The 23207-nt window shown below is 51.4% G+C and overlaps 6 protein-coding genes across 6 annotated transcripts; 4 read left to right on the forward strand and 2 right to left on the reverse strand.

The window, feature by feature from the left end:
- Positions 1 to 345: 345 nt before the first annotated feature.
- Positions 346 to 2809, reverse strand: GLOTRDRAFT_112914 (ARM repeat-containing protein; the record flags this gene model as incomplete). Its single annotated transcript, XM_007862477.1, has 12 exons — positions 346 to 447; positions 504 to 579; positions 632 to 806; positions 858 to 981; positions 1034 to 1103; positions 1161 to 1207; positions 1258 to 1420; positions 1475 to 1555; positions 1605 to 1798; positions 1853 to 2157; positions 2221 to 2449; positions 2510 to 2809. The coding sequence occupies 12 exons, from the start codon at positions 2807 to 2809 to the stop codon at positions 346 to 348; spliced, it is 1866 nt and encodes a 621-aa protein (XP_007860668.1).
- A 4773-nt stretch (positions 2810 to 7582) lies between these two features.
- Positions 7583 to 12185, forward strand: GLOTRDRAFT_89788 (uncharacterized protein; the record flags this gene model as incomplete). Its single annotated transcript, XM_007862478.1, has 12 exons — positions 7583 to 8123; positions 8178 to 8257; positions 8311 to 8880; positions 8929 to 9495; positions 9546 to 9638; positions 9692 to 9842; positions 9974 to 10050; positions 10400 to 10836; positions 10904 to 11034; positions 11095 to 11225; positions 11284 to 11335; positions 11359 to 12185. 12 exons carry the CDS (start codon positions 7583 to 7585, stop codon positions 12183 to 12185), a joined length of 3657 nt encoding a protein of 1218 aa, XP_007860669.1.
- Positions 12186 to 13127: 942 nt separating this feature from the next.
- On the reverse strand, positions 13128 to 13954 carry GLOTRDRAFT_52143 (uncharacterized protein). The gene is made up of 3 exons (XM_007862146.1): positions 13749 to 13954; positions 13591 to 13689; positions 13128 to 13538 (listed from the first exon to the last, which is right to left on the reverse strand). The coding sequence occupies exons 1-3, from the start codon at positions 13839 to 13841 to the stop codon at positions 13233 to 13235; spliced, it is 498 nt and encodes a 165-aa protein (XP_007860337.1). The 5' UTR covers positions 13842 to 13954; the 3' UTR covers positions 13128 to 13232.
- Positions 13955 to 14958: 1004 nt separating this feature from the next.
- Positions 14959 to 16303, forward strand: GLOTRDRAFT_134934 (uncharacterized protein). Its single transcript, XM_007862479.1, has 5 exons — positions 14959 to 15204; positions 15257 to 15434; positions 15496 to 15547; positions 15603 to 15878; positions 15935 to 16303. Exons 1-5 carry the CDS (start codon positions 15036 to 15038, stop codon positions 16028 to 16030), a joined length of 771 nt encoding a protein of 256 aa, XP_007860670.1. The 5' UTR covers positions 14959 to 15035; the 3' UTR covers positions 16031 to 16303.
- Positions 16304 to 16923: 620 nt separating this feature from the next.
- On the forward strand, positions 16924 to 19187 carry GLOTRDRAFT_134935 (MFS general substrate transporter). The gene is made up of 8 exons (XM_007862480.1): positions 16924 to 17385; positions 17439 to 17586; positions 17637 to 17871; positions 17924 to 18209; positions 18261 to 18557; positions 18613 to 18837; positions 18890 to 18957; positions 19010 to 19187. Exons 1-8 carry the CDS (start codon positions 17007 to 17009, stop codon positions 19076 to 19078), a joined length of 1707 nt encoding a protein of 568 aa, XP_007860671.1. The 5' UTR covers positions 16924 to 17006; the 3' UTR covers positions 19079 to 19187.
- Positions 19188 to 19605: 418 nt separating this feature from the next.
- Positions 19606 to 22406, forward strand: GLOTRDRAFT_134936 (glycoside hydrolase family 47 protein). Its single transcript, XM_007862481.1, has 18 exons — positions 19606 to 19688; positions 19736 to 19822; positions 19880 to 20023; positions 20079 to 20097; positions 20144 to 20349; positions 20398 to 20679; positions 20741 to 20799; positions 20846 to 20920; positions 20975 to 20993; positions 21045 to 21071; positions 21124 to 21236; positions 21289 to 21492; positions 21557 to 21658; positions 21715 to 21756; positions 21808 to 21997; positions 22048 to 22108; positions 22173 to 22192; positions 22252 to 22406. The coding sequence occupies exons 1-18, from the start codon at positions 19611 to 19613 to the stop codon at positions 22300 to 22302; spliced, it is 1779 nt and encodes a 592-aa protein (XP_007860672.1). The 5' UTR covers positions 19606 to 19610; the 3' UTR covers positions 22303 to 22406.
- Positions 22407 to 23207: the final 801 nt, after the last annotated feature.

Raw genomic sequence — 23207 nt, forward strand, 5'->3', positions numbered from 1 at the left:
CTTCTATGCTGTTGAGATGCTGAATGGTACATGTCGATGCAAACGCGGTCTTGAACTTGAACTTGATGATGCTTGTGGGTACTTGATATTGCAGTTCCGAAATGGCTGAGCGACTTAGTGAGCAGTATTGGTTTTCAAATTTTGACTTGAATTGATGGATGAGATTCCCTTGAATATATCTGACGCAAAGCGTATCGGGAGGGCTGGTTCCAAGCTGCCTTAGTAGCCGTAGTATGCGCGCTGCAAGTATAATGAGCAAACAGTCAGGGGAACTATTGTGCAATTTACCATTCTATCACTGTAAGTGCATGAGTCATCGCCCCGCCCAAAATCGGTCAGAAGAACTCACAAAAGCCAGATGACCTTCGAACCGGTCTTGCACCCGCGAAGCGTCACGATGTGTCCTCGTATGGCTTCATATAAGAAGGATCTCTGGTCCTTATCAGCCTAGGTGCGAGGCGAGGGTCAGTTAGGGTAAGAGGAAGCAAAGAACTAGGACTGACGTGCGGAAGGACACTGGCGATCAACTGACTACCCGTAGCAGATAGCGCCAAGTCTACGATCGTTGCTCGACGAGCGCTATTTCTCGAATGTCAGAGAGATAGCCTTATGGTTTGCACCATCTACGTACCCCTTGGCCGGTTCACACATGCGCTTGATGATTTGATCCAAGGTGTCTTTGCCACCTTCCTTCAATACCTTCGTGACCGACTTCGCGCCCTGTTCGTTGGTGGCATATTCCAGAAGGCCAGATAGGAGATGGTCAAGGGCCATCCGCTTGTGCTTCGCCAGTCCATGCTCGAGAACTATCGAGCGGTTAGACATTGACTGTCAAGGGTATGACACGAAATACGCACTATGCTGAATACAATACGATCCCCATTGATTCTTCGCTATCTGACCAAACGTCGCGGGACCTTGGTTGAGTAACTCGTTAACGATATCATCCTTGGCAGATTCTTCTAGGTTTTCGAACGCATGCTGTCCATCCGTTCATACAGACTCTGAGTAGGCGTGACTGTATGTGGCGTACCTGAACCACCAGCGAGCCTGTCTCGTGACACGCCAGCGCCGCCCATTTCCCTTTCAGAGCTTTGTTGACACTGCGCAGCAGAGCATCAGCAACTATCAACCGTCATACAAACTATGGCACCACTCACTAAGCAAATATCGGAGGGGCAGGTGGCGTCCACGTTAACTCCATGATCTACGGCAGTGTTGAATATCTCATTCTCCTAAGACAGCGTGCGATCGTACCTTGCTCCAGACGTGTGATGCATGTTTGTTCACTAAAGTCTGGGCTGGATCTCCGAGAAGCAGCTCGGAGACGATCAAAAGCCTGATATCTTCCTCACAATCGAGGGCTTTTTGGAGGACATGGCAGCCGTAGCAATTGGTAGCAAGGTCCACGACTCGACCTCTTCATATAATTTGATGAGAGCGAATATCGATAGCAGCCGTAAAGATCACGCACCTCATGCAGGCGACGATCTTTCGTCGTTCCTCGGGACTTGACGCAGCTTCCAGGCACCTTTGGACGGCCCAGTTCCCAAATCTAACATACCGTTAGCAGCGAAACAAAGCGCGCGTTACAGGAAACATGCCTATGAGCCATCATTTCGAACCCTCTAGCGCATATAGCGTCAACAATCTTCACCCTCTCCTGCACGTCGGCGACTTTGAGCTTCTGCTGTAAAAAGATTGAGGCTTGCTGGTCGGAAGACTTGATTATACGAGCAACGAATACGTGATATGGGGGCGATGAGGACGGATGAAGAAGCGATAAAAAGTTGATGGGCTGGCATGTCCTCGAGTCAATCACTATCTACCAGGGTAGAATAAGGGGACTAACCTCATGTGGATGACTGGACGGGGCCGCAGGGACATTTGATTGCAGGGAAGAGCGCAGTGGACGATCTTCGATGGATAGGCCCAAGCCATAGTCTGCGAACGGTCGCTCCTCGGTGCCCAACCAATCTTCGGCAGCCGAGAAAGGCTGACGCCAGCTGAGCGACATCCTAGACGTGTCCACTCTGCCATTCAGGGCGTTGCCGTTCGACGCCTGTTGGATATGAGAGGGCGCGGTAGGATGGCCCAGGAAGGATTCGAGGAAGGGGAGGGTGTTGACCTGGGGCGAATTGGAATCGTAGCATTGGCCTTCACGATGAGTCGAGGGATAAAAGCTTTCGACACTGTTGCGGCGGCCATCACGCTCTCCACGATGGAGAGGCGGTGGCTGGGAAACATAGGGTAAATGGAAATCGTAAGCGGGATTAAGCTTAAAATCATAAGATCTAGCTGGGGAAAGATCAATGGGAGTAAGAAGAGCAGAGTGCGCAGAGCTGGGCGATAGATCAGGCGAGTCGTTGTTTCGAGCAGAGAGCGACGTTGTTTGTATATAAGGCGCAGGAGAATGAAGATTGAGAGTGCGTAGAAGCTGTTCGACGTGCTTGGATTGAACGTATGCGTTAGAGCAGGGAGCGTTTTCGGGGGAAGGGCATTAACTTACCGAGTCATCGAAATCGGAGTTGCCTGTGGACTTCCTACCATCACCGACCGCGCCAACATTCTTCTTCTGGTCAACGGGGGGGAAGCTGGGCGGTCCAAAGACGTCTTGATCAGTGGGTCCTAATAATGAGGACGTCCGATGGCGCATATAGTCAGTTTCCAAGGCGTTGTTAAACGAGTCCAGTGACTTGGGCCACGTATTATCAGACGGCTGCGGCTGGGGCGCCCATATGGAGGAGCTGGTGGAACGCGATCCCAGAGACCTTTGGGAGAACGATGAGGGGGGCGAGGAATACTGCATATCGGCAAGCAAGCGATGATGGTTGGGGGTAGAGAGCGACGGACGGGGGCGCAAGCATTTTATAGGCGTCGGGCATCGAGCGTGAGGTGAAGTGAGGACTGGGATGAACGAAGAAGAACAAGTCAATCCCGTGCCAACTTCGGTAGGGGGGTCTCCATAAATGGCAACAATCCGCATCACAGGTTTGCTCACGCCACAAACGTCTTCGATCGGGCGACGTGCACCCTCACAAATGTCCGGCAGCGAAGTTCGGGCATTCACTAACGCAGTCGGCGGGCTCGTGATCGCGCGTGCCGGTGAAGTAGCGAGCAGGGAAAGGCGTCGTCGCCCCAGCTTGGCTGCCGTTCGCGTGGAAGGCTCGCAGGTTTGCGGATCTGCGCCTGCTCGTATGTCCGCGTTCGGAACCGCAGCCTTCTTTCCCGGTCCAAGCCTTTTGCGTGTCAAACCAAGATTAGTGAAATCAGCAGCGTCGAGTGGAAAGGCAGATTCAATTTTTCATGTCATGCTCATGTGACACGAGGAAGGGTGTCTCGTAGCCTTAATGCAAGCCACTTCGAGCAACGCATCAGGCATCCGATCTCGTACTCACGTTCCTACCGGCATTCTTGACAGTGCCCTGGTCCGCCATTATTCGAGAAGTGACTACTGTGAATGCCGAACGGAAGCGCGACGCAGGCACCGACGTCCTGAATCAACAAGGACGGGCGTGAGCGGTTGTCCTGAGTATGAAGCCATAATAGTCATTCCATAACAAGGTATTCGAGACTCTGATAGAGTCTGACCGGAGCTAGACTGCAGATATTGAGCGTGATGTTTCGCAGCTCACAGATATGGAGATCCCGCGACGGACATAGACCGCAAAAGACTTGGATTGCTGTCACGACTCGGGGGAACACCAGCTTGCATTCCTTGACATATATACTCCACTCCCCGATCGTGGCAGCAGCTATCATCCATCAAATTCCACGCACGATCGTCAGTGACAAGGGGAGGAAGTGCTGTGACGTGCATGGCGTGTCAAATGAAATACTTTGCCTGAAACTTATAACGTGCGTCCGGCACACAAGCAATATATGCATCGAGAATTGTGCATAGCACTGAACGTGAATCGCACATGCCCTGCCACGACAGCGGACAGCGCCACGCGCACTAAAATCCTCCAAGTCCTCCAGAGGATAGACAAGCAGATAATCGAGGTGCAAACCTACCTGTGCTCCTTGTTCGCGAATCGCTTCACGCTCGGCCTAGGTCATTCTCAGACGCACCCAGTCCGATACAAGCTTGCACGTCGCCGTAAGACTCAACGCGTACACAAGCTTCTCCCGCCGCAACGCAGCATTTCAATGCAGAAAACACGTTTGGCTCAGGAAGAAGAACGTGCCTTCGAGAGAGCCGGTCTGAGCGACGATGAATCAGCGGACGACTCGTGGCCCCCCTTAAAGCCAGAATCACGAAGCCCGACATCACCAATGAAACAAGAATTTGATTGAGGTCGTCCACTATGGTTCAGGAACGAGTAAACCCGAGGAAAGACCCGAGAAGAGCGCAGATTTGGCCGATATTTGTGCGGGTTGTAGGTGAACACTAGTTGGAAATCCAGTCAGGAACGATCGAGAGCAGCAGACACGAGTCTCCGCAGCCTCAATTATGTACGCGGGACGAGCGGGTTCAGAACTCCAGATGTGGGGTAATGTGGGTCCCAGGCGAATCTGATAGCCGACGCTAAACTCCAGGGTTGCGCAGACCTAGATCTTGGATATCTCGTAACCTGGGGCAGGGGAGCTAAGCCTGCAGGAGTAATCGGAAAGTCGACGGATACGGAAACAATCAAGCCATACCTGTCCAAATGTCCGTCGTACAGCTAACGACGGAGGCATCAAGGGTGTCGAGGAAATTGGATCTAATGTACCAGACGATACGGTTGTTATAACACAGGCCTGGTATACAGAAACGTAGGCGGTCGGGGACCGACGGCGACGGCCAGAAAAAGGACGCCACAAAACCGACATATTCGCTCGGAATATTGGGTGCGAGTGCGCCTTGCACGCAGGGCAAAGCTGAGGGTTCTCACGAAATCGAGGAAGCATTCGCTGAGCTCCATTGCGCCTTTACACGGGAAACGCCTTTCCCTGAGACCCGACAAACGGTGGGTGAGGAAGCGAAAAGACGGATGCTTTGTCGTGAGCAAAGGATGGCGTTCATGATCGAATGTAACGTAAGTATCTCATTACCTGTCCTCGAGTCGGCCTAAGGCGGCAGTCGCACTATCCTTCGGGACCGTTGAGCGGGCCGGCAGCAATCTGGCGAGCGTGAGCTATAAGGCCTAAGGATCCAAACCCTAGCGACTGTGTTGTGCACAAGATACAGTGATGGATGAAAGGGCTTGGATAACAGACCCTATCCAATTTTGTACGGCCCTAGCTTCTCGATATAATGGAAGCATGATGAGTCGCCGCATCAATCCCCATGCATGACTTCTCCGTAAGCGCAGAGAAAGCAAGGGAACCCACCAATCAATGGCAAGACGGCGGCGGAGCGACTGAGGTCCCCTCAGGAATGAGGACGAGCGATCCAGACTCCCCGGGCGCCGCCCACTGGTAATGAGGTGGTTAGGTAAGCTCCGTGGTGTAATAGCAAGTCTGTCAATGAGAAGCTGCAGGGTTAGCTCGTCAACCACCTAGCTGTAGAGCGGGCTGTTAGCGTCGGCCTCGTCTGAAACGCAGATTGTCCATGACCTGAATGTATGAAACGAACTGATTGGGCCCGCGGATCCCCTCGGAAGTCGGGGCTTGTGACCTCCTAAAAACGAACTATAGCACACTGCCTGTGTCACCAGCCACATTGTCCAGGCTTTAGGCATGAAATGCCACCGAACGCGGCAGTGGGCTCCACCTGTCTGCGTAAACCGCGAGTAATCAGTGTACAAACTTATCCTTATCGTGGGGTTCATCACGGAACTATCACCGAATCCATCTTACCTTCAGTTGGTACTGAATCTGATACGAGCTCTAAGTCCATCGTCCACGAGTGTGAGCATCGGTCATTCCATCATGACAGGCCATAGGATGGTGTATTTGAGATTATTTGTAAGCCACTAGAAACTAGAACATGAGAAGAGCAGAGACATCGAGTGAACGGATTACTACATAGCTCAGCATAGTGACGTCGACATCACCCTTGGTACGAACTACGCAAGAAACCGCCATCTCTCCAGATGGATTGCCGTCAGCTACTAGTAACGCAGAGCAGGTATTGCAAAAGCTTCATATTCAACAGAGCTGCGGCATCAGGAACGAGCGACGTAAAGGAATCGTCGGGATCTGAAGCTGAGTTTGCGAAGGACGGAGAACACTTGCAAGCCGATTCGTCCGTCACCAGGTAAGCATTCGCATTCTCGTCCGCCGTCGGTTCGTGCGGGTGGGTAAGTCGTGATTTAGGTAAGATATAACCGATCAGAAGATATGGGTACTGCCAGAGCGCCGAGCTGCGAAAATCCTGACAGCAGAGGTCGGAGACAAGTGGGGACAGGGATATATGGAGGCCAGTCAGCTGATAACGAGTTAGACCTTGCCTGGATCTGAGTGGGCATTAATGTGGACATCCAAGGCGTATATCAGGTCGCTCTATTGAGCACCTAGGGTACCCGTGGACGGCCACATCAATCAACATCAGTCGAATACCCAGACGAGGAGCGGCGATCACAGGAGAACGGCGGTACCCTGATGAAGTAGGCCGTGGGACCTTAGCTGACATTGTAAGCTGGAAGTGGAACCTACGATAGAGGTGCGTGGATGACGCCCGTGAGTAAAGTCCAGGGTCATGGATATGGAGAAGACAGCCTCATAATAGCACAGAATCCAGATGGCAGCCAGAAAGGCCGGAAGCCTCATGAGCATCGTACGGTCATCAGCGTCGACCTCGGACCAGCACTTGAAAGCTTGACGAGCTAGAGGGTAAAGTCGTTAGCCATCGAGCCTAACTTGAACCCTGGAGGGCGCTTTTCTCCCTTTTCCTCCGGACTTCGGCTATAAACCGGTTATTTCGCCTGATTAATCTCGGGATTTGAATCGGCCCCGCATCAGGGTCGCTATTTGATCCTTGTATACTCACCTCCAAGAGAAACCACTGGCAACCCGCCAGGCGCCTCCCAAACCCCCGCCAGTATTGTACATGTCGCCCGCTGATTCATAGCGCATATATCCTGTCGCCGCCGGTCTGTCCGAGCCTCCGTCCCCTCGTATGGATACGCCTGGATTTATGCTCGATGTATGGCACCGTATACATAGTACGGAGATGGTCTTGTCGAGCGAGCCGAGGGCGGCTGCAAATGCCATATATGACGTTAAAAAGTGCCTTTTAGCGACGGACATAACGCTATATGCAATGCGCACGCACCTGAGCTAACCAATGGGGGAAAAGGCGTCGAGTTCAACGTCCGCGACGAGCATGCGACGCCCAAGAAGGTCTGTGGACCGGACATTGCCATTGGCCGCTGTTCCGCACGGCTTTGACAGCGACCACTACGCCGTCCCTCCCTTACGTATCGAAGCTACATGGCTGCTTCAAGGGTTCCCTTCCAGCACCGCCGACGTCTCGTACATACTTACGGCGGCGGTTTGCCTTTTCGATTCGGTCCCCGGGCTAACGGGGATCTCACGTTCCTGTCAGCTATAATCGGACGCTAGTTCATCTTCCTGTATATAACCTTCACCCTCCGCTGTCCGTCCCTCTGCTGCCCGTCCGTCGTTGTCGTCGCTGCTGCTGCTGCTATCGATGGAGCCTCAGACGTCGATTCTCTTGCGCCTGCCCAGGGAGATCCTCGAGAACATCGGCTGTGAGGTTGCCGTGGCCGCACCTCTCGGACGAGTGTCCAATCCATTGCTCTTTACCTGCCGCTTCCTCTACGAGACGTTCAGCATAGACAGCCCGCAGTCCAGCACGCTGTATGCGCGCATCTTCCGAGCAAAGTTCGACGCGAGTGCCATTGCTCGCCGCTATGGTCCCCGCGCTCTCCGTTCCTCCAACCTCGCCTGGCAATTGCGCGAATATTGCGAGACCCTTGACTTTTTCGAGCGACATCGCAATATCTACGCCCATGATCTCCACCGGCACTTCATGAACGCTTTCCTTATGATGGTGGAGAGCGACGGGAAGAACTGGGTGCAGCTGGAGCGTGTTGGCTTGGCGGGGTTTGTGGATGACTTTGTTCGCAATCGCCTGTGGTCTACGGCGGATGCGCTGAATGCTGGCTGGCCGGAAGAAACGACGCTGAACTCACTCGCTCTTTGGCTTGTCTGGTTCACTACCACCAAGGGTACGTCTCCTCGTCAACGTCTACGTTCCCAGCTAACACTGCTACCATGGCTAGAACGGCTTCTGGCGGAGAGCGAACAGGACAGAGCTAACATGATAGCTATGGTCATGCCGTATGTTGAGCTAGCGTTTCGTGTAAGTACGGGTTGGCGTTTCTTGCATGCATAATCATTGACCTCCGTCGACAGTACCCCGCTTTCCATGCTCCCGACAACCACTATTACTTCCCTTTGCCAGAAGAGTACCATAACAACTTCCCGGCATCCGTCCGGACTGCTCATGGACGATGGCCTCTGTATCGTAATGCCTCAGCCATCAAGAACGTCGTCAGACATTTCGGCAGAGAGTTCACTGTCTCTACACCTCTTATCTCGCAGGCTGCGAAACTTATCTATTTCTCGCGCCGCGAAGTTCGACCTATCATGATCCCCCAGCACTTACCCGTGAATCGAGACCATGCACTCGCGCTAGGACACTTGTTTGGGCCCACGCAGGAAGATGTCAGGGAGTTCAATGCGTACCCGCAGGCGAAGCTGCTCCCTGTTCAACGTTGGGATTGGGAAGACGATCTCTCAGAAGAACAACTTGAGCTTGATCGTCGCGGCGTATGGAACAGGGATCTGAAAACCCTGAGTGCTAGATGGGACAACGATTGGGTGAGGTGGACGCATTGCTATGATCTCTTGAGGGAGCCCGAGTTCAAGGGAGTGGTGTACACCTATGGCATGCTCACCGGTCTTTGGCAGGGCCGCCTTCTTGTATGTTCGTAGTTTTTGTCGCTTTTTCGTGGACTGACCTGTTTTCAGGTTGCTAGTGAACCAACGTACATGGCCCTGGTTACCACCGCGCAGCGCCCGCCAACGTTCCTCCAGAATGATCCATTCATCACTGGTCGTCCGATATACATGCGGCTTCATGAGCACCATTGCATTGATCCTCAAGACCCTGTTCCTGTGGGTGGTGCCGATGACGACTTCGACGACGGCATTACGAATGGATGGTTTCCGCCAACCCGCCAATACCGTGAGCACCACGGCAAGTTGACATGGGTTACGGCGGATAATCGACATTACACATACGAGACATTTGTCGAGGGTCGGTCCAATTCCCACAACGAGGGTACCTGTCGCATCTGCGTTCACCACGCTGCGATCGAGGAAGAGGAAGGGATTGAGCGCGCCCGTGCCGTCTCCGCTTCTCTCAACTCCAGTAGCGATGGAACCGCCTCCCCTCCGCCGAACTCACCCCATACACACGAGGACTTCGAAGAGGACTTCATTGAAGCGGGTCTTGGTCGCGGAGAGGACGATGACGACGATGACTACGTTTATAACGAGTGTTCCGGTATTACTGATATTATTTTCACCGGCAATGTGAGTGTGAATGGTGATTCGAATATGGTCGATGCTTAATAGGTTTACAGACCGAGGATCGTCATGGGAGAGCTTGGGACTACTATCGTTACTATGGTCGTATCCGAGCGTGGGATGGTCTGATTGCTCTCGTCAGAGTGCGGGTAAGTTGTGACGTTCCCGCTAGGAAGGTTTAGCTCATCTCGTACTCTAACAGGTCGATCCAGAGGGCCACGACGATCCCCGAGAGGGCAAGCTCATCATCCGTGGCTATGTGGTTGCCGGGCAGAATTTCGTCGGAACGTGGCGCTCCTGGGCCCCTGACGTGAACTCGTTCCCTCTTGAAGGTCCCATTGTCCTCTCTAAGCGTGAGTAGGTCAATCTGAATGGAATCGGCATGTTTTCTATGTGAAATTTCTTCGCCTTCGGTGATTCCGCGCGATCCCTTGCTAAAATGTACATTGTATTTTGCCGCACATATTGCTGGTCTGCTACTTAGGGAGCCTCACACGGATACTGCATTCTCATACTCTTCTCGGTTTCGTTCGCGCCATCAGGATCAATACCACGAAGTTTGTAATTCATACTTATTCCCACTGCATCAGCATCACATTACGAGGTATACATTATACATCTATGTTGCCATTTAATTAGAACAGTCTTGTATCTCTTAGCTTTATCCTGTAACGTTAATGCTGTTCTTGGATGAATAACAGGAACCTCTTGATCTACACCGTCAGGAATGCGATCGTAGCACTTACTCAGTCTTACTGACTCGGATATGTGGCCATACAAACGAAATCGGACAGAATGGACCTTTTGGGACCCGTTGAAGCCTATAATTATAATATCGCGCGATAGCCGGGTTCGTATTATACTCCGAAGGACTCAGCTTTCGGGTTGCCCTTTCACCAATTCCATGCAGCTCAAAGACGGGGATGAAATGGACGAACATGCCAGGAGGATACTCGCGGGGCGTGTCTTCGATCCATACACACTAGGGTTCCACAAGAATCAGATTATCACGGTATCAGAAGACTCAGGATTAATCGTTGACGTTCGTCCATTCAAGGAGCATCAATGGGAGGCACATCTGTCTCATGACACCAGCGTAATCGATCTGAGGGGTCAGACGGTGCTCCCCGGGTTTGTGGATACCCACGTACATTGTAAGAATCCTACTATCAGTCTAGCGCTCGGACGAGTATCGAAGTGGACTTACTTCCATTGCGCAGTCTTCCTGCATCCGTATGCCGAGACCAGCTGGGACGATCAGCTAACCAAGGAGAGCCTCGCTGAGCGTACGGTTCGGGCGACCCAGCATGCTAGAAGAACACTTCTCGCCGGGTACACGGCCGTAAGGTATGTCCCGTCAGTGTAATGAGGATTTCGAGCTTAAACCATGTTGACCTGATTTTTCGACTTCCAGAGATCTAGGAACGGAGGGCGCCCAAGACGCTGACCTCGGTCTACGAAAGTGTATCTCAGGGCCAATTCCTCTTACTCCAGGACCCAGATACTTCTGTGTCACCCGAGCCATTGTACCGACCGGTGCTTACGGTAAGCAATCGTGCGAGGGCGGACACCTGGGGCAACGTAGTAATTCTTTGCTCTTCACAGGCCCAAAGGGCACTGTTTATCCGAACAAAGAAGGGATAGATGGTATAACTGGTGCAGAAGTTGCAGACGGGAAGGATGAATGTCGGAGAGCCGTCAGGCGCCAGATTGGTGCCGGAGCCGATCAAATAAAGGTAATTCGACAGACCATTTCTGCTTGCCAAAGGGCGGACTTGGCTGACCGTGACATAGATCTACGCAAGTAAGACAATGATAAACAACCTCGGATTAGTGGCTTGTAGAGGTACTCACCTACCATTCCTGCAGACTACCGTGTGCGCTCTCGGACTATCCAAGTGTCCACGAAGCGCGGTGGGGCATCAATGAGCACATTCACTCTAGATGAGCTCAAGGAGCTGATTTCGACTGCGTCGTTGTACGACGTCAAGGTCGCTGCGCACGCCACTGAGCGGGAGACAATTCGTCGACTGCAGCGACTGGGCGTCCACTCCGTCGAGCACGGGTTCAATATCCTGGGCGACGACTGCTCGACAGACGATGAGGCCCAGCTGGACGAAATTATGCGAGATGTTTTGGGCAAGAATGTTGACCTGCAGTGTACGGCGGATCCGCACCATTGGATTCCCATGATATGGACGCCGACGCTCTCGGTGATCTACGTCCTACAACCAAAGACATTCGAGCAGTCCGATGCTGCCAGAGCCTTCAAAGCGGCACTCAGAGTAAATTACGACCATATCTCCTGCGGCGGAGATACCGGCGTGTTTCCGCACGGCGACAACTCCCTAGAGATGAAACTTATGGTCCGGTTAGGCGCGGACTGGAGAAAAGTCCTTTCCTGGGGTACACTCGGCGGCTGGAAGTGCTTGAGAAGTATGGCTTGGGAAGGCCCTAAAGGTGAACAGAGGCTCAAGGCTGTAGAGGACGGTACCGAAGTTGCAGACCCGAGAGTCGTGGGCGACAATGAAGTACCATTCGGGGCCCTTAGGAAAGGTTGGGCTGCAGATATCATCGCCACTTCCGGGAGCTTGGAGGAGAATTTCGAAGACGCAGTGTCGAAAGACCGAATAACCTTCGTCATGAAAGGAGGCCGAGTCTTTAAGGAAAGGGGAATGGAAGTATCCTGGCCGTGAGTCCATATAGATTGGGCAGATTCGAAGACATATCTGTAAAGCAGTAGACACACTAGTCGGGACAACGAGCTGAGGCTCAGGGCATGAAAACTAGACAATATATATTGGCAGTAGTTAGCTACATATGGGAGTAGGAGGGCAGAGAGCCGGCACACGACATCACCACAACATCGGATATGGAATTGGAAAAGGAATACGGGATACTCGGCTAGCAAGGAGTTCATAAGCCTGTAATTATTTAACGAGGCTTGTCTGTCCCCAAACTACGATCACGACGCGGAACAAGTTCGCGATCAACTCTACGGAGACGTACCAGACTCGAGTCCATGTGATCCACACGCCTGCATAACGCTGACACGTAGCATGGATTAACCAAGCCGTATCGATCTACCATGACCGTAACAGACCCCCAATGTGAAGATATCCCTGAAAGGGCAAGGAGGGCCTTGACTTGGTACATGGAAATTGCGTAAGAAACTTGCGAGACTTCACGCTGCTTGCAGACTGCCAGACATCTTGAAGACCAAGGTTCAATAGGATGGGTTGTTGATTCAGGACTGCGATCTGACATGTACCGGGACACGTCGCGAATTTTTGGGCCGCCATAAATATAGGGTAGCTTAGTCAGGATTCTCACACTTGTGGCTCGGGCCATAGTCTCCATCGGAGGACGAAGGTCATGGTAACGATGCTGTAAGGTGCGACGAGTGCTAGTCTTCGTGATAGGCGTAAGTAAAGCCATGTATTATATTACATGTCTGTGTATGCTTGATCGAGTGGTCATACTGCGAAGATGTCCTGGTAAGCCTACGAAAGGCGGTACCGCCCTTCGACCTTAGTGTCGTGAGTATCGAAAAGTCAAGCCACACTACGCCACGCAAGTTCTGTCGGTGTAGGGGTGAGCGCGCTCCCGATTTCTTGACTCTCGACTGTCAGTCCTACCTGTTCCATCGGTCTCACAAGAACTCCAAACGCGCCACCATAAACGTCGTATTTAACGCTTGCGATATCATATCATATTTTAGCATACACACACCGCTCGAATGCCTAAGCCTTGTTTCTCTCCCCGTTACCGCTTTGCTCCCTTTTCAAAACCCAGATGTGTTCGTTACACCAGAAGTCTTTTAGCCGGTCTTCCTCGATCCACTTGGCTCCCTTAATACTACCCAGACAATTTCTGGCCCCGCAATTACAAGAGAAAGGCTGCGCCATCTCCCATTCGGTGGAGGGATAGAAGAACGTGATAGGTGTATTGGCTGGGATGAACCGTGTAGCGCGAACTTGACGTGCTGATACATCGATGATCGCGGAAGGATCACATGAGTGATTCATATATAATAAGTCTGAGTTCAGCTGGGGCATGGTAAGTCGTACTTCCCTAGATGAGGGATACACAAGCACAGACCTCAATATGCATATCTCGGGAGATTTGAACCGAGCTGTACCGTTTAGGTCCTTCTGTAATGCCTTCCAATGTTGCTATAATCTCCCCATCTTCGAACTCCTGGGTTGCCTTGTCAGTGCTTGCAGACCTAGAGGGACAGAGGTGCAGAAAAAACATACCCTGACCGCCAGAAGCTGGGAAGCGAAGTTGCCACTGCGAAAGTCGACCCGAAAGCGATCAGGGTGGCTTGGTCTGTACTTGTTGCGCAACATTTCAGTCTGTCAATACGCGATTCTTCGACGCAGACTTAAGGACGCTTTCGGGGCGCAGCCAAACGGAGGAAACGAAAACAACATCGATAAGTTGAAGTACCTCCCGTAGAAACACATGTATGGTCAGACGGTTTTCGCCCCGGGTAATCCGCTATGCTTGAGCCTTTCAATCGCTATCGACCTTGGCGTTCAGGGGATAACCGATCGAATGGTGTGAACACACGACGACGCTTTACAGCAGTTTCGGTTTTGAGCAGTACTATCATTTTGGGGGTTCTGTCAAAGTCAGATTTTTGACAGAACTCCGAAATCTCAACAAATATGTAACGGGTGACGTAGCGGATTGGTACATAGGTGAATTGTAACCCGTAGAGAACGCCTGTGAAGTCAGAACTGTCATATCTTCTACCATTGTTGAATGGGAGGACAAATACTGTCCAAACAGCCCAGTGTAATCATGAGAAACAGGCCTGATGTATTAGATCTCTGGGCCTACAGTCTTCCGGCAAATATCGGCTCACCGGGGAACACTGTATTATGTATAGCTAAACATGGTTCACCCACCCGATTGGTGTTAAAGCAATTCCAACTGCTCCTATCGTATGTTTGACAGAAGTGCAAGGGTCCTGGGTGTGACAAATGCGTGACGAAATTGGCGCGGATTCCTTACTGTGACTCGCGTGTGACGCTTTGACAGAACTACCTGCGACTGTGGGTCCGTCACCGGCATCTCTCTCTATTATGTTTTGCCCAGTCAATTGGGGTGGTTATTTGCGCAGATGGTACTTAGGAGGGTTTATTATGATGCCTGACTGAAAGTAAAATTATTGTCCAAGGAGCGGGCCTGTGGCAGGCTGTTTTCCGAGATCTTCACAGAACCCCCAAAATGATAGTAGTTGACTGGTGAACTCGTTGCTGCTGCTCGGTACATAAATGCCTATGTTCAGGATATTGCCCACGCAGGGGGGGGGGGAACGTGTCCGAGAAGATAGCTTTCGGAGATATACGGCAATACAATATAAGTAGCACGCAGCCTGGGGAACGGCAGAACCCGTCCTGCGCTCGTCATTGGGTGACGAAACTTGAAGGTGGCGAACTGAAGGCTTCCGGCAGCAAACAGTACCAAGGGCTATATAAGCATGACGCGCGGTCCTGGCACGACACAACACACTTCGAGGACACTAACGAGCAATAATGGAGCATCCCGCTTCTACCAGTATCTGGATACGCCTGGGCTCATCCCGTACTGGCAGCGATATCGTACAAAGACTAGCGAGGTCCCCAATAGCAGCTCTAGCTTGCACTGCAGCTTTGTTGGGGGCAATATGGGCCATCAGGGACTATAGGGAATGGAAAAACTTTGGTATCGTACGACGATGACCTGTCTGGACGCAAGTCTGAAAGAATTTTGATAGGGACCGGAGGAACACCGCCTAACCTCTCCGGTTATTGGAGGATAACGAAACTCCGAATGGTCCGCTTGTTCCAGAGAAGGAACTTACGCGACCCTGCTCCTCTGGAAGTGAAGGCGGCACCCACACTGTTGGAAGATATTCCGGCCAGGAAAGGTGGGAGACCACAAATCCTGCCCAGGTGCGGTGACATGAGGATGTCCTCTTACTTGAATGCCGATTGACTAATATTTCGCATACAGACCGCTTCCACAACGTCAGAAACCGGAACCGATTCCTCCCAAGACAAAAGCCGTGAGTGTGAATCAGCTTGCAGCACGCTCGCGAGCTCACGCAGATGGATCTACAGCGGCTACTAACCCTGATGAATAAGATGCACTCAGAATATCCGGAGTTGCTTGTCCTTAGGAAGTCGCAAACCGAGGGCGGTAGCACAGATGCGATTTACGTGAAGCCAGATCTGCTAAACCGCAGTTCCGACTCTTCTATCTTGAAGTTGGAAGTCGCACACGCTCATCCGCAGGACGCTTCCCTGCACCTCCTCCTGTCCCCAGCTGACGCAGCGGAAGTCATCAAGGCAGAATGGGGAGAGCGGTTCCCACTATCCTATGTTCCGGATGGCTGGGTACGTAGGAGTTCCCTGCCTTGTCATACCATACCATACTAATTCATGGTTCATAGATAATGGTGTACGCACCACGAGATGACGAAGAACTGGAAATAGTGGAGAAGATAGTGAGAGCATCCGTGAAGTATGCAACTGGCGTATCAATTTAGACTCCCGCAGCTGTTGGGATTCTCGTCGTCCTGGACGTACCGGAGAGATCACCTTGGCCATTTGATAACAGCGAGCGCAAAAATTACACAGAACGCAATATTCCGACGATTTCGTGGCACGCAATATCACGATAAGCTACACCACGATGACCTTCCTCGTGAAAAAGGAGACGGTTACCGAAAGCCCGGCATGTATAATAGCGTGACGGGTGTTGGGAGACATCCAAAACATAACACGGGATATCCAGTACCGATAAGGCGTGTATTGTTGCGATATATGATTAAATTGCCAAATGTTCTTGTGAGTATATAAGCAGCGAGTCGTAAGCCAGAGGGCACACTACCCCAGCGCGCTATGCTTTCACTGGGATAGATGCGCCATGATATTGGTGAGCCGAGATGTCAATGGACCTGAGGATCAAGGTGAAACGGCCCGATTCAGAAAGCGTTCGCGGACATCGGGCGTCGGGAGTCGTCAAGCGCGGCTCTCGGGGACGGTCTGACCGACTCTGACGATATTGCCTGGACCCTGCAATGCCGTTCGACTGTACAAGTTGGACCCGACACTGGATACTTGCGCTGCACGGCTAGACGACCACAAGAGCTCGGCCGGCTTAGTCAGCCGGCACATCTTACAACCGCTCGGTGTGCGGCAATTGATTGATCGACGAGTAGCTTCCGCTGCTCTCCAGCCGTCCACTCACTCTCTCAACCAATGAATAGACCATGTCGGGGCAAGCTTCTCCCTTTACGCTCGCCGATGCTGTATATCATCATATTCTTACATCCGCTTCGGTCACCTTTCTTGTCCGTATCGCGGGTGTCTTGCATCGACGGCAGTATATATATGAAGTCATTAACTTCGCCTGCCTATCCGCTTTCTCCACCCCCCTCCGCTTCGGTTGCTAGAGTTCTCTCTTCTTTCCTCTCTTTCCTCTCTCATAGACGCATAGACGATTCTCCTTAGACTATCATCATGACGACCTCTCATAACTCTACGCTACACGATAACAATAATCATACAGGCGCTTCGACTCGCTCGCCTTCGCCGACACCTACAGTCCACGAGGAGCCATCAAGCCCTCGTCTCCCACCTACCCACTCTCAGGATGCTCCTGATCTCAGTTTCCCCTACCAAACAACCGATTACCTCCGCGCAGGTCTCACCAATGAATATCGTGAAGTCGATCCGTCTGGCGTAGTGCCTATGCAAGGTGCCTTGTATCGGGCACCTACGAAGGAGGCCAAACAACTAGACTTGGAGAAGTCTCGTAAATTATCGGATTACCAGTTAGTTGTGTGGAAGGTGGATGATCCAGAGGATCCTCGTAATTGGTCTAATGGCTACCGATGGTGTAGGTGGCACGTATCCCAACTTCAGTTTAGTACTTATTGTTCCTCTCTGTAGATCTCACATTCGTAGTGGCTTGTTCAGTCATTGCCTGTGCCTTTGGTTCCGCTATCGTTACTGGCGACTTCCGCGACATAGAACATGAATTTCATGTTAGCGAAGTCGTTGTAGCACTTAGTGTTTCCCTCATGGTCGTCGGATTCGGGTACGTTACTTCGTAAGTTTGATGGGGTTGGGTTGCTAATGTTTGAGTAGTATCGGTCCCCTGGCCTGGTCTCCTTTGTCGGAGCTCTATGGTCGGAAGCTTTTGTTGGCGTCATCGTTCTGGATATATGTCATATTTAACATTCCATGTGCGGTCGCCAAGAATATCGGCACATTGCTCGTTTGCCGCTTTTTCTGTGGTATTTTTGCAAGTGCTCCTTTGACACTCGCTGGTGGCGTTATCAGCGATATCTGGGACAACAATGAAAGAGGTTTCGCTATTGCGGTATGTATCTTCAATTTCAGCCGCTTCGACTCCTGCTGACTTCTTCCGACAGATTTTTGCTGCTGCTCCCTACGGTGGACCAGTGGTAGCACCACTCGTTGGTGGATTCATCGGGGAACAGATTGGCTGGCGTTGGCTTTTCTGGGTCAATATGATCCTTGCCGGCGTTTGTGCCGTTCTGGTCACCATCATGCCCGAGACATACGCGCCTGTATTGCTTCGGAAGCGAGCGGCCAAGATGCGCAAAGAGACCGGTCATTACAATATTGTGACGGAGCAGGAAATGTTCCCTCGACCGTTTAGTGAGATTCTGGTCGAGACTTTGGTCAGGCCTTTCCGTAAGTAAACCTTATCTCAGTCATTGAAGTATGTTGTTCACTTCCATTTAGAAATGCTGGTGACCGAACCCATTCTGCTCTTAATGTCCCTCTATATCTCCCTCATCTACGGTCTCCTTTACGCGTTCTTCTTCTCCTTCCCTGTCGTCTTCGGGGAGGGATATCACTTCAGCGACGGGATCGTCGGTGTCACATTCTGTAGTGTCCTGATAGGCCTTGCATTGGCCTTGCTTGTCACTCCTCGACTGGAGAAGTTCTACGCCAAGAAAGTTGAGGAGGGTGGTGGCAAAGCGGATCCTGAAGCCCGACTTCCAGGGATGATGTTAGGCGCACCCTTTGTTCCAATCTGTGAGTGGCAGATTTAGTTTCAGTGCCAATACAAGTGATCTGACCATATCGTCAGCTCTCTTCATCTTCGGTTGGACGGCACCTCCATACGTCATGCCTGGAGGGGGTAACTGGGTTGGTCCATGTATATCTGGTATTCCCTTCGGTTTCGGAATGGTGGTCATTTATTTTGCCGCCAACGCATATTTGATCGACGCCTTCCCGGCCTATGTCGCGTCCGCACTCGCTGCCAAGGTCGTTGTTCGAAGTGGCATGGGTGCTGCCATGCCGCTATTCATCAGTAAGTATAATCCGTTTTGAGGCATTACTTCGGTTGCTCACTCGTACTGCAGCCCAGATGTTCCATGGCCTAGGAAATGGTTGGGCAGCGTCTCTGTTGGCTTTCCTCGCACTTGCAATTGTGAGTACCCCACAAATTTCACTTTGCGAATTGAAGCTGATTGTCCTTACAGTGCCCCATCCCTTTCTTGTTCTATAAGTACGGTAAATCCATCCGTGCTCGTTCGAAGCGTGCGGCGTAAGCCACCATATATTCGCAGCTTCAATCATCTATCCATCTTTCATCCATCATCGATTCTCAATACTCGAGTCCACCTTCACTTGCGATATTATCCGCACACCGCATCGTCCCTCGAAGTACGAACTACACATCTAATTTATTGTACATACGATGTTCAACTCGCTTCGTCATCGCTCCGAGAGTCAATTTCGTCCCTTCTGTGGGTTCATGTTGTTTCAATAGTAGGTGTTTTACATGTGTAGTGATGCGTATGTTCCGCACAATTTTGCAATATAATTCCGATTTTATAGAATTATCTGTGCTGCCTGCTGAAAGTGCACTTGCGATCGCTGACAGATGCGCGTTCTCGATGCCACGTTTTCGGCACTGCTTTGGAGGGCTTCTACAGTATGACAGACACGTCCTCGGAGCGACACGTTGTCATCGCTCTCGCAACAGACCTCCGGTGCGCCCACCCAGCTCCCGTCCACTGTCGAATAGCTGCGTCTGGATCCTTACACCGCAACCTCTAACTTGCTGGAAGTTGAGGGGCTATGGCTGATGCTACCCTTCGTAAGAGGAACGCCACGAAAGCCAGTCAATCAGCCGCGTCCAGCAATGATGCTGAAGATGTACGAGTTCGTCCCCTCAGCTACTTACCCATGTGACATTGGAATAGGTAGAGGTTGCTAGTGCAACGTCTGTAACTACTGGCAGACTGGCCTATCTTGTGTTTAGTATCATCGTGGCTGGCTTCTTATACATGGTGCGGCCCTCATAGAGCGCTTGGAAAACCATCCGATTGACTCTGAGATGGGTTCAGTACCCAGATGTCATCTTGCAACTGTCCGAACAATGGTTAGGGTCTTCTTATGTCGAATCGCCCTTACCAGGTGCCGGAGACCCGCACGCCATTGACTTGTCCGCCGACATTGGAAAACGGGATGCTGTAGTCGAGGCATTCAAGGTTCGTAAGATGTTATTTCAACTGGAGAAATAGCTCATTAGAAATGTGATGCCAGCATGCATGGCTGGCGTATGGTGAGTGTATTAGCTGCCATGCAACTCACGATGCTAACTAGGCCAGAGAGGGACGCGATGGGAGATGATGAATATCACCCCATAAGCCACAAAGGCTCCAATCTGACAAAGGCCGGGGGAATCGGGTATACGGTTGCTGATTCAATAGACACCATGCTTATCATGGGCTTGGACGACGAATACCAGAGAGCAAAGGAGTGGGTCGCTACCAAGCTATCCTTCGACCGGGACGCAAATTTCAATACATTCGAGGTAAGTCCCTCGGCATTGCATTCGCGCACATACCAATGTGCTCCTTAGACCACTATCCGAGTTCTGGGAGGTCTCTTGTCGGCATACCATCTCTCAGATGATCCCGTTTTCTTGGAGAAAGCCGTAGACCTCGGCGACCGAATCTTAACTACATTCGACACTCCGTCTGGCCTGCCCTTGACCATGGTCAACTTGGGACGTCGAGTCGGCGTGGCAGATCCAGATTATCCGGGTTTAGTCAGCACCGCTGAGGTCGCTACACTCCAGCTGGAGTTCCGATATCTTACCCTGTTAACGGACGATGACATCTACTGGAAGAAAGCCGAAAAGGTTGATAACTTGCACACCTCTGTTTTCATGGCATCCGATGATCACGGCGAATGACTTCCAGGTCATGGCCATAATCAAGGCCGCTCGAATGCCTCCTGGCTTGGCTACCATTTTCATGAAGTATGTCATAGTCGTATATATTGTATGTCTCTGACATAGGTACCAGCTATCAAGAAGGTCGTTTTGTCCCGGCTGCGATACGCCTGGGGTCGCGCGGGGACTCATACTATGAATATCTCTTGTGAGTACCAAATAACAAATCGCTCCTCGCAATACATGCTGAGTGATGGCGTAGGAAGCAGTATCTTCAGACCGTGAGTACGTCAGTGGTCTCATAATACCAACCCTATAGTCCATTCCGCCAGAACCGGACTGAGCACGTATATCGAGAGGTCGGTATCATGTTCTCGTCCCGGGTTATATGTTCTCATATATGTTTCAAAGATGTATGCCGATACGATGGACGCCATACATGGACACCTTATCAAGACAAGTATGAATTCCCATCTCACATACACAGCCGAGCTTATACCGGAGCGTAATATGAATGGGGAATTGCGAGTAACAGTCACACAGCGCCTGCAATTATTCAGCTAATTTCCCCTGCAGGTCATGGCGGCTAACGCCAAAGCAGGATCATCTAGTATGCTTTTTAGGTGGTTCACTGATGCTTGGTGCGGTGACTACCGAAGCACTAGTCGATGAAGTGCCTATCCCGCCTAAATCGGAGCTATTGACGAGTCATGGAATCCGGGACTGGAAGACTGGTGCCGAGCTTATCAGGACCTGCATGGCTACACACGAAACAGCCACGTAAGTTAGTTCACCCTTGGTGTCTTTTAAGCCTTTCACCGGCTATCTCTTAATATGGCCATAGAGGTCTTGCTCCCGAGATCGTACACTTCAGGATACCAAGCGATGGCGTGGACTCGATGTTACAAGGTCAGGCTCCGCAAGATTGGTATATTAAAGGGGCAAGGTGAATGCGGCTCTACTGTCATACGTCCAGCAGATTGTCAGCTCATTGGGATGTAGACCGAGACAATTCCCCCCTCTGGACGCCCGATATATACTCCGGTACGCTCTTGATATGCTCTTTCTATTAGCTGTCAATCTGATTCGAGTTAGTCCCGAGACCGTAGAATCTCTATTCCTCGCATTCCGCGTGACAGGCGACCGCAGGTATCGTGAGTGGGGCTGGCAAATATTCCAAGCAATCGAGAAGCACTGTCGGATAGAAACTGGGGGATATGCTAGTGTTGTCAATGTAGACGAACTACCCGTACGACACGAGGATAAAATGGAGACTTTCCTTATGGTCCGTGGCTCTTGCAATTTTGTCGACTTCCTGCTCAAGCGATCCGCTAGAGCGAAACGTTGAAGTATCTTTACCTTCTCTTCGCGGACGCCTCCGTATTGCCCTTATCCGGTATGCTTCACTTTTCCATTCCTCGAGAACACCACTCATTGTTGCACAATTGTTGTAATCACAGATTATGTGTTCAATACGGAGGTTGGTCTATCTTTCTGTATTCTTCCCATGGGCAGGCCACCAACGCTCCCATTTTACAGGCGCATCCTTTCCCGGTGTTCAACCCTCCAATCCGTACAGGATTTTCTTGAGATCGGTGCATTTCTTGATGCAAAAGTTCTTTGTCGAGGCGCAATGGCGCCGTTTACTGATGTTGGTAATAACCCGCGGACAAAGACCGTCCATTATGATTGCCACTGATTTTCAAACCGAGTTTGCTTGCAATCTTACGCCTGTTCCCTTCCGCCCGACCAGAGCCCTACCGACGCTTTAAGGTTCCGGGTACGAAAAGTGAATGGCCCAGGCCCGTTCCACACAGCATGTTCCCTGCAGCTGAGCCTTTGCAATATCCGAATATTGCGGTACAGTATTGTATGCATATTGAAGTGCATGGCTTATCCGAGCCCATGCTCTCCGTCTACGCGAGCTTCCGATATTACCATCTTCGGTGGCCTTGTTGGGCACGTTGCGGACGTGACATGATTCCTACTCTCATCCCTTGTTCCAATGAGGGTTTCTTATCGGTACGTCATGCCATGCGCAGATCTAGACAGTTTGCCTTGCTGATTCCAACCTAAATGTGCTAGGCTATCGACCTTTCCGTATAAGTCTCGGAGTTTTGTCCATTCTGAGAATATGCTTGTGCAACACATGAGTTCTAACCAAGAGACGATCTTCATCGCCCCGCAGTTGCTCCGAGCTCAGCCTGGGTACAGTGTCCGAGCACATCTTATGTCTCAGCGTTTGTCGGAAAGATGATGCTGTCATTCGCACCATATCCTCACAAGTGAGAGCATCTTTCCGCTTACGGGCACTGTCTTTGCACAGACCTCTGTTTAGGTATTCGCAGCCACCGTGTCTCGGGACCGTAGAAGATGCTGATTCAGACCGTGCTCTAAGCAGTTGCACGCGGTCACTTCGATACCACCTTACCCCGTCGTAAGTGTGATTATGCGACCCCACGACCGGCAATGCGTCACCTATTCGAATCTCCGGA

The sequence above is a fragment of the Gloeophyllum trabeum genome (assembly GCF_000344685.1).
Source record: "Gloeophyllum trabeum ATCC 11539 unplaced genomic scaffold GLOTRscaffold_00001, whole genome shotgun sequence".
NCBI classification, from domain to species: Eukaryota; Fungi; Basidiomycota; class Agaricomycetes; order Gloeophyllales; family Gloeophyllaceae; genus Gloeophyllum; species Gloeophyllum trabeum.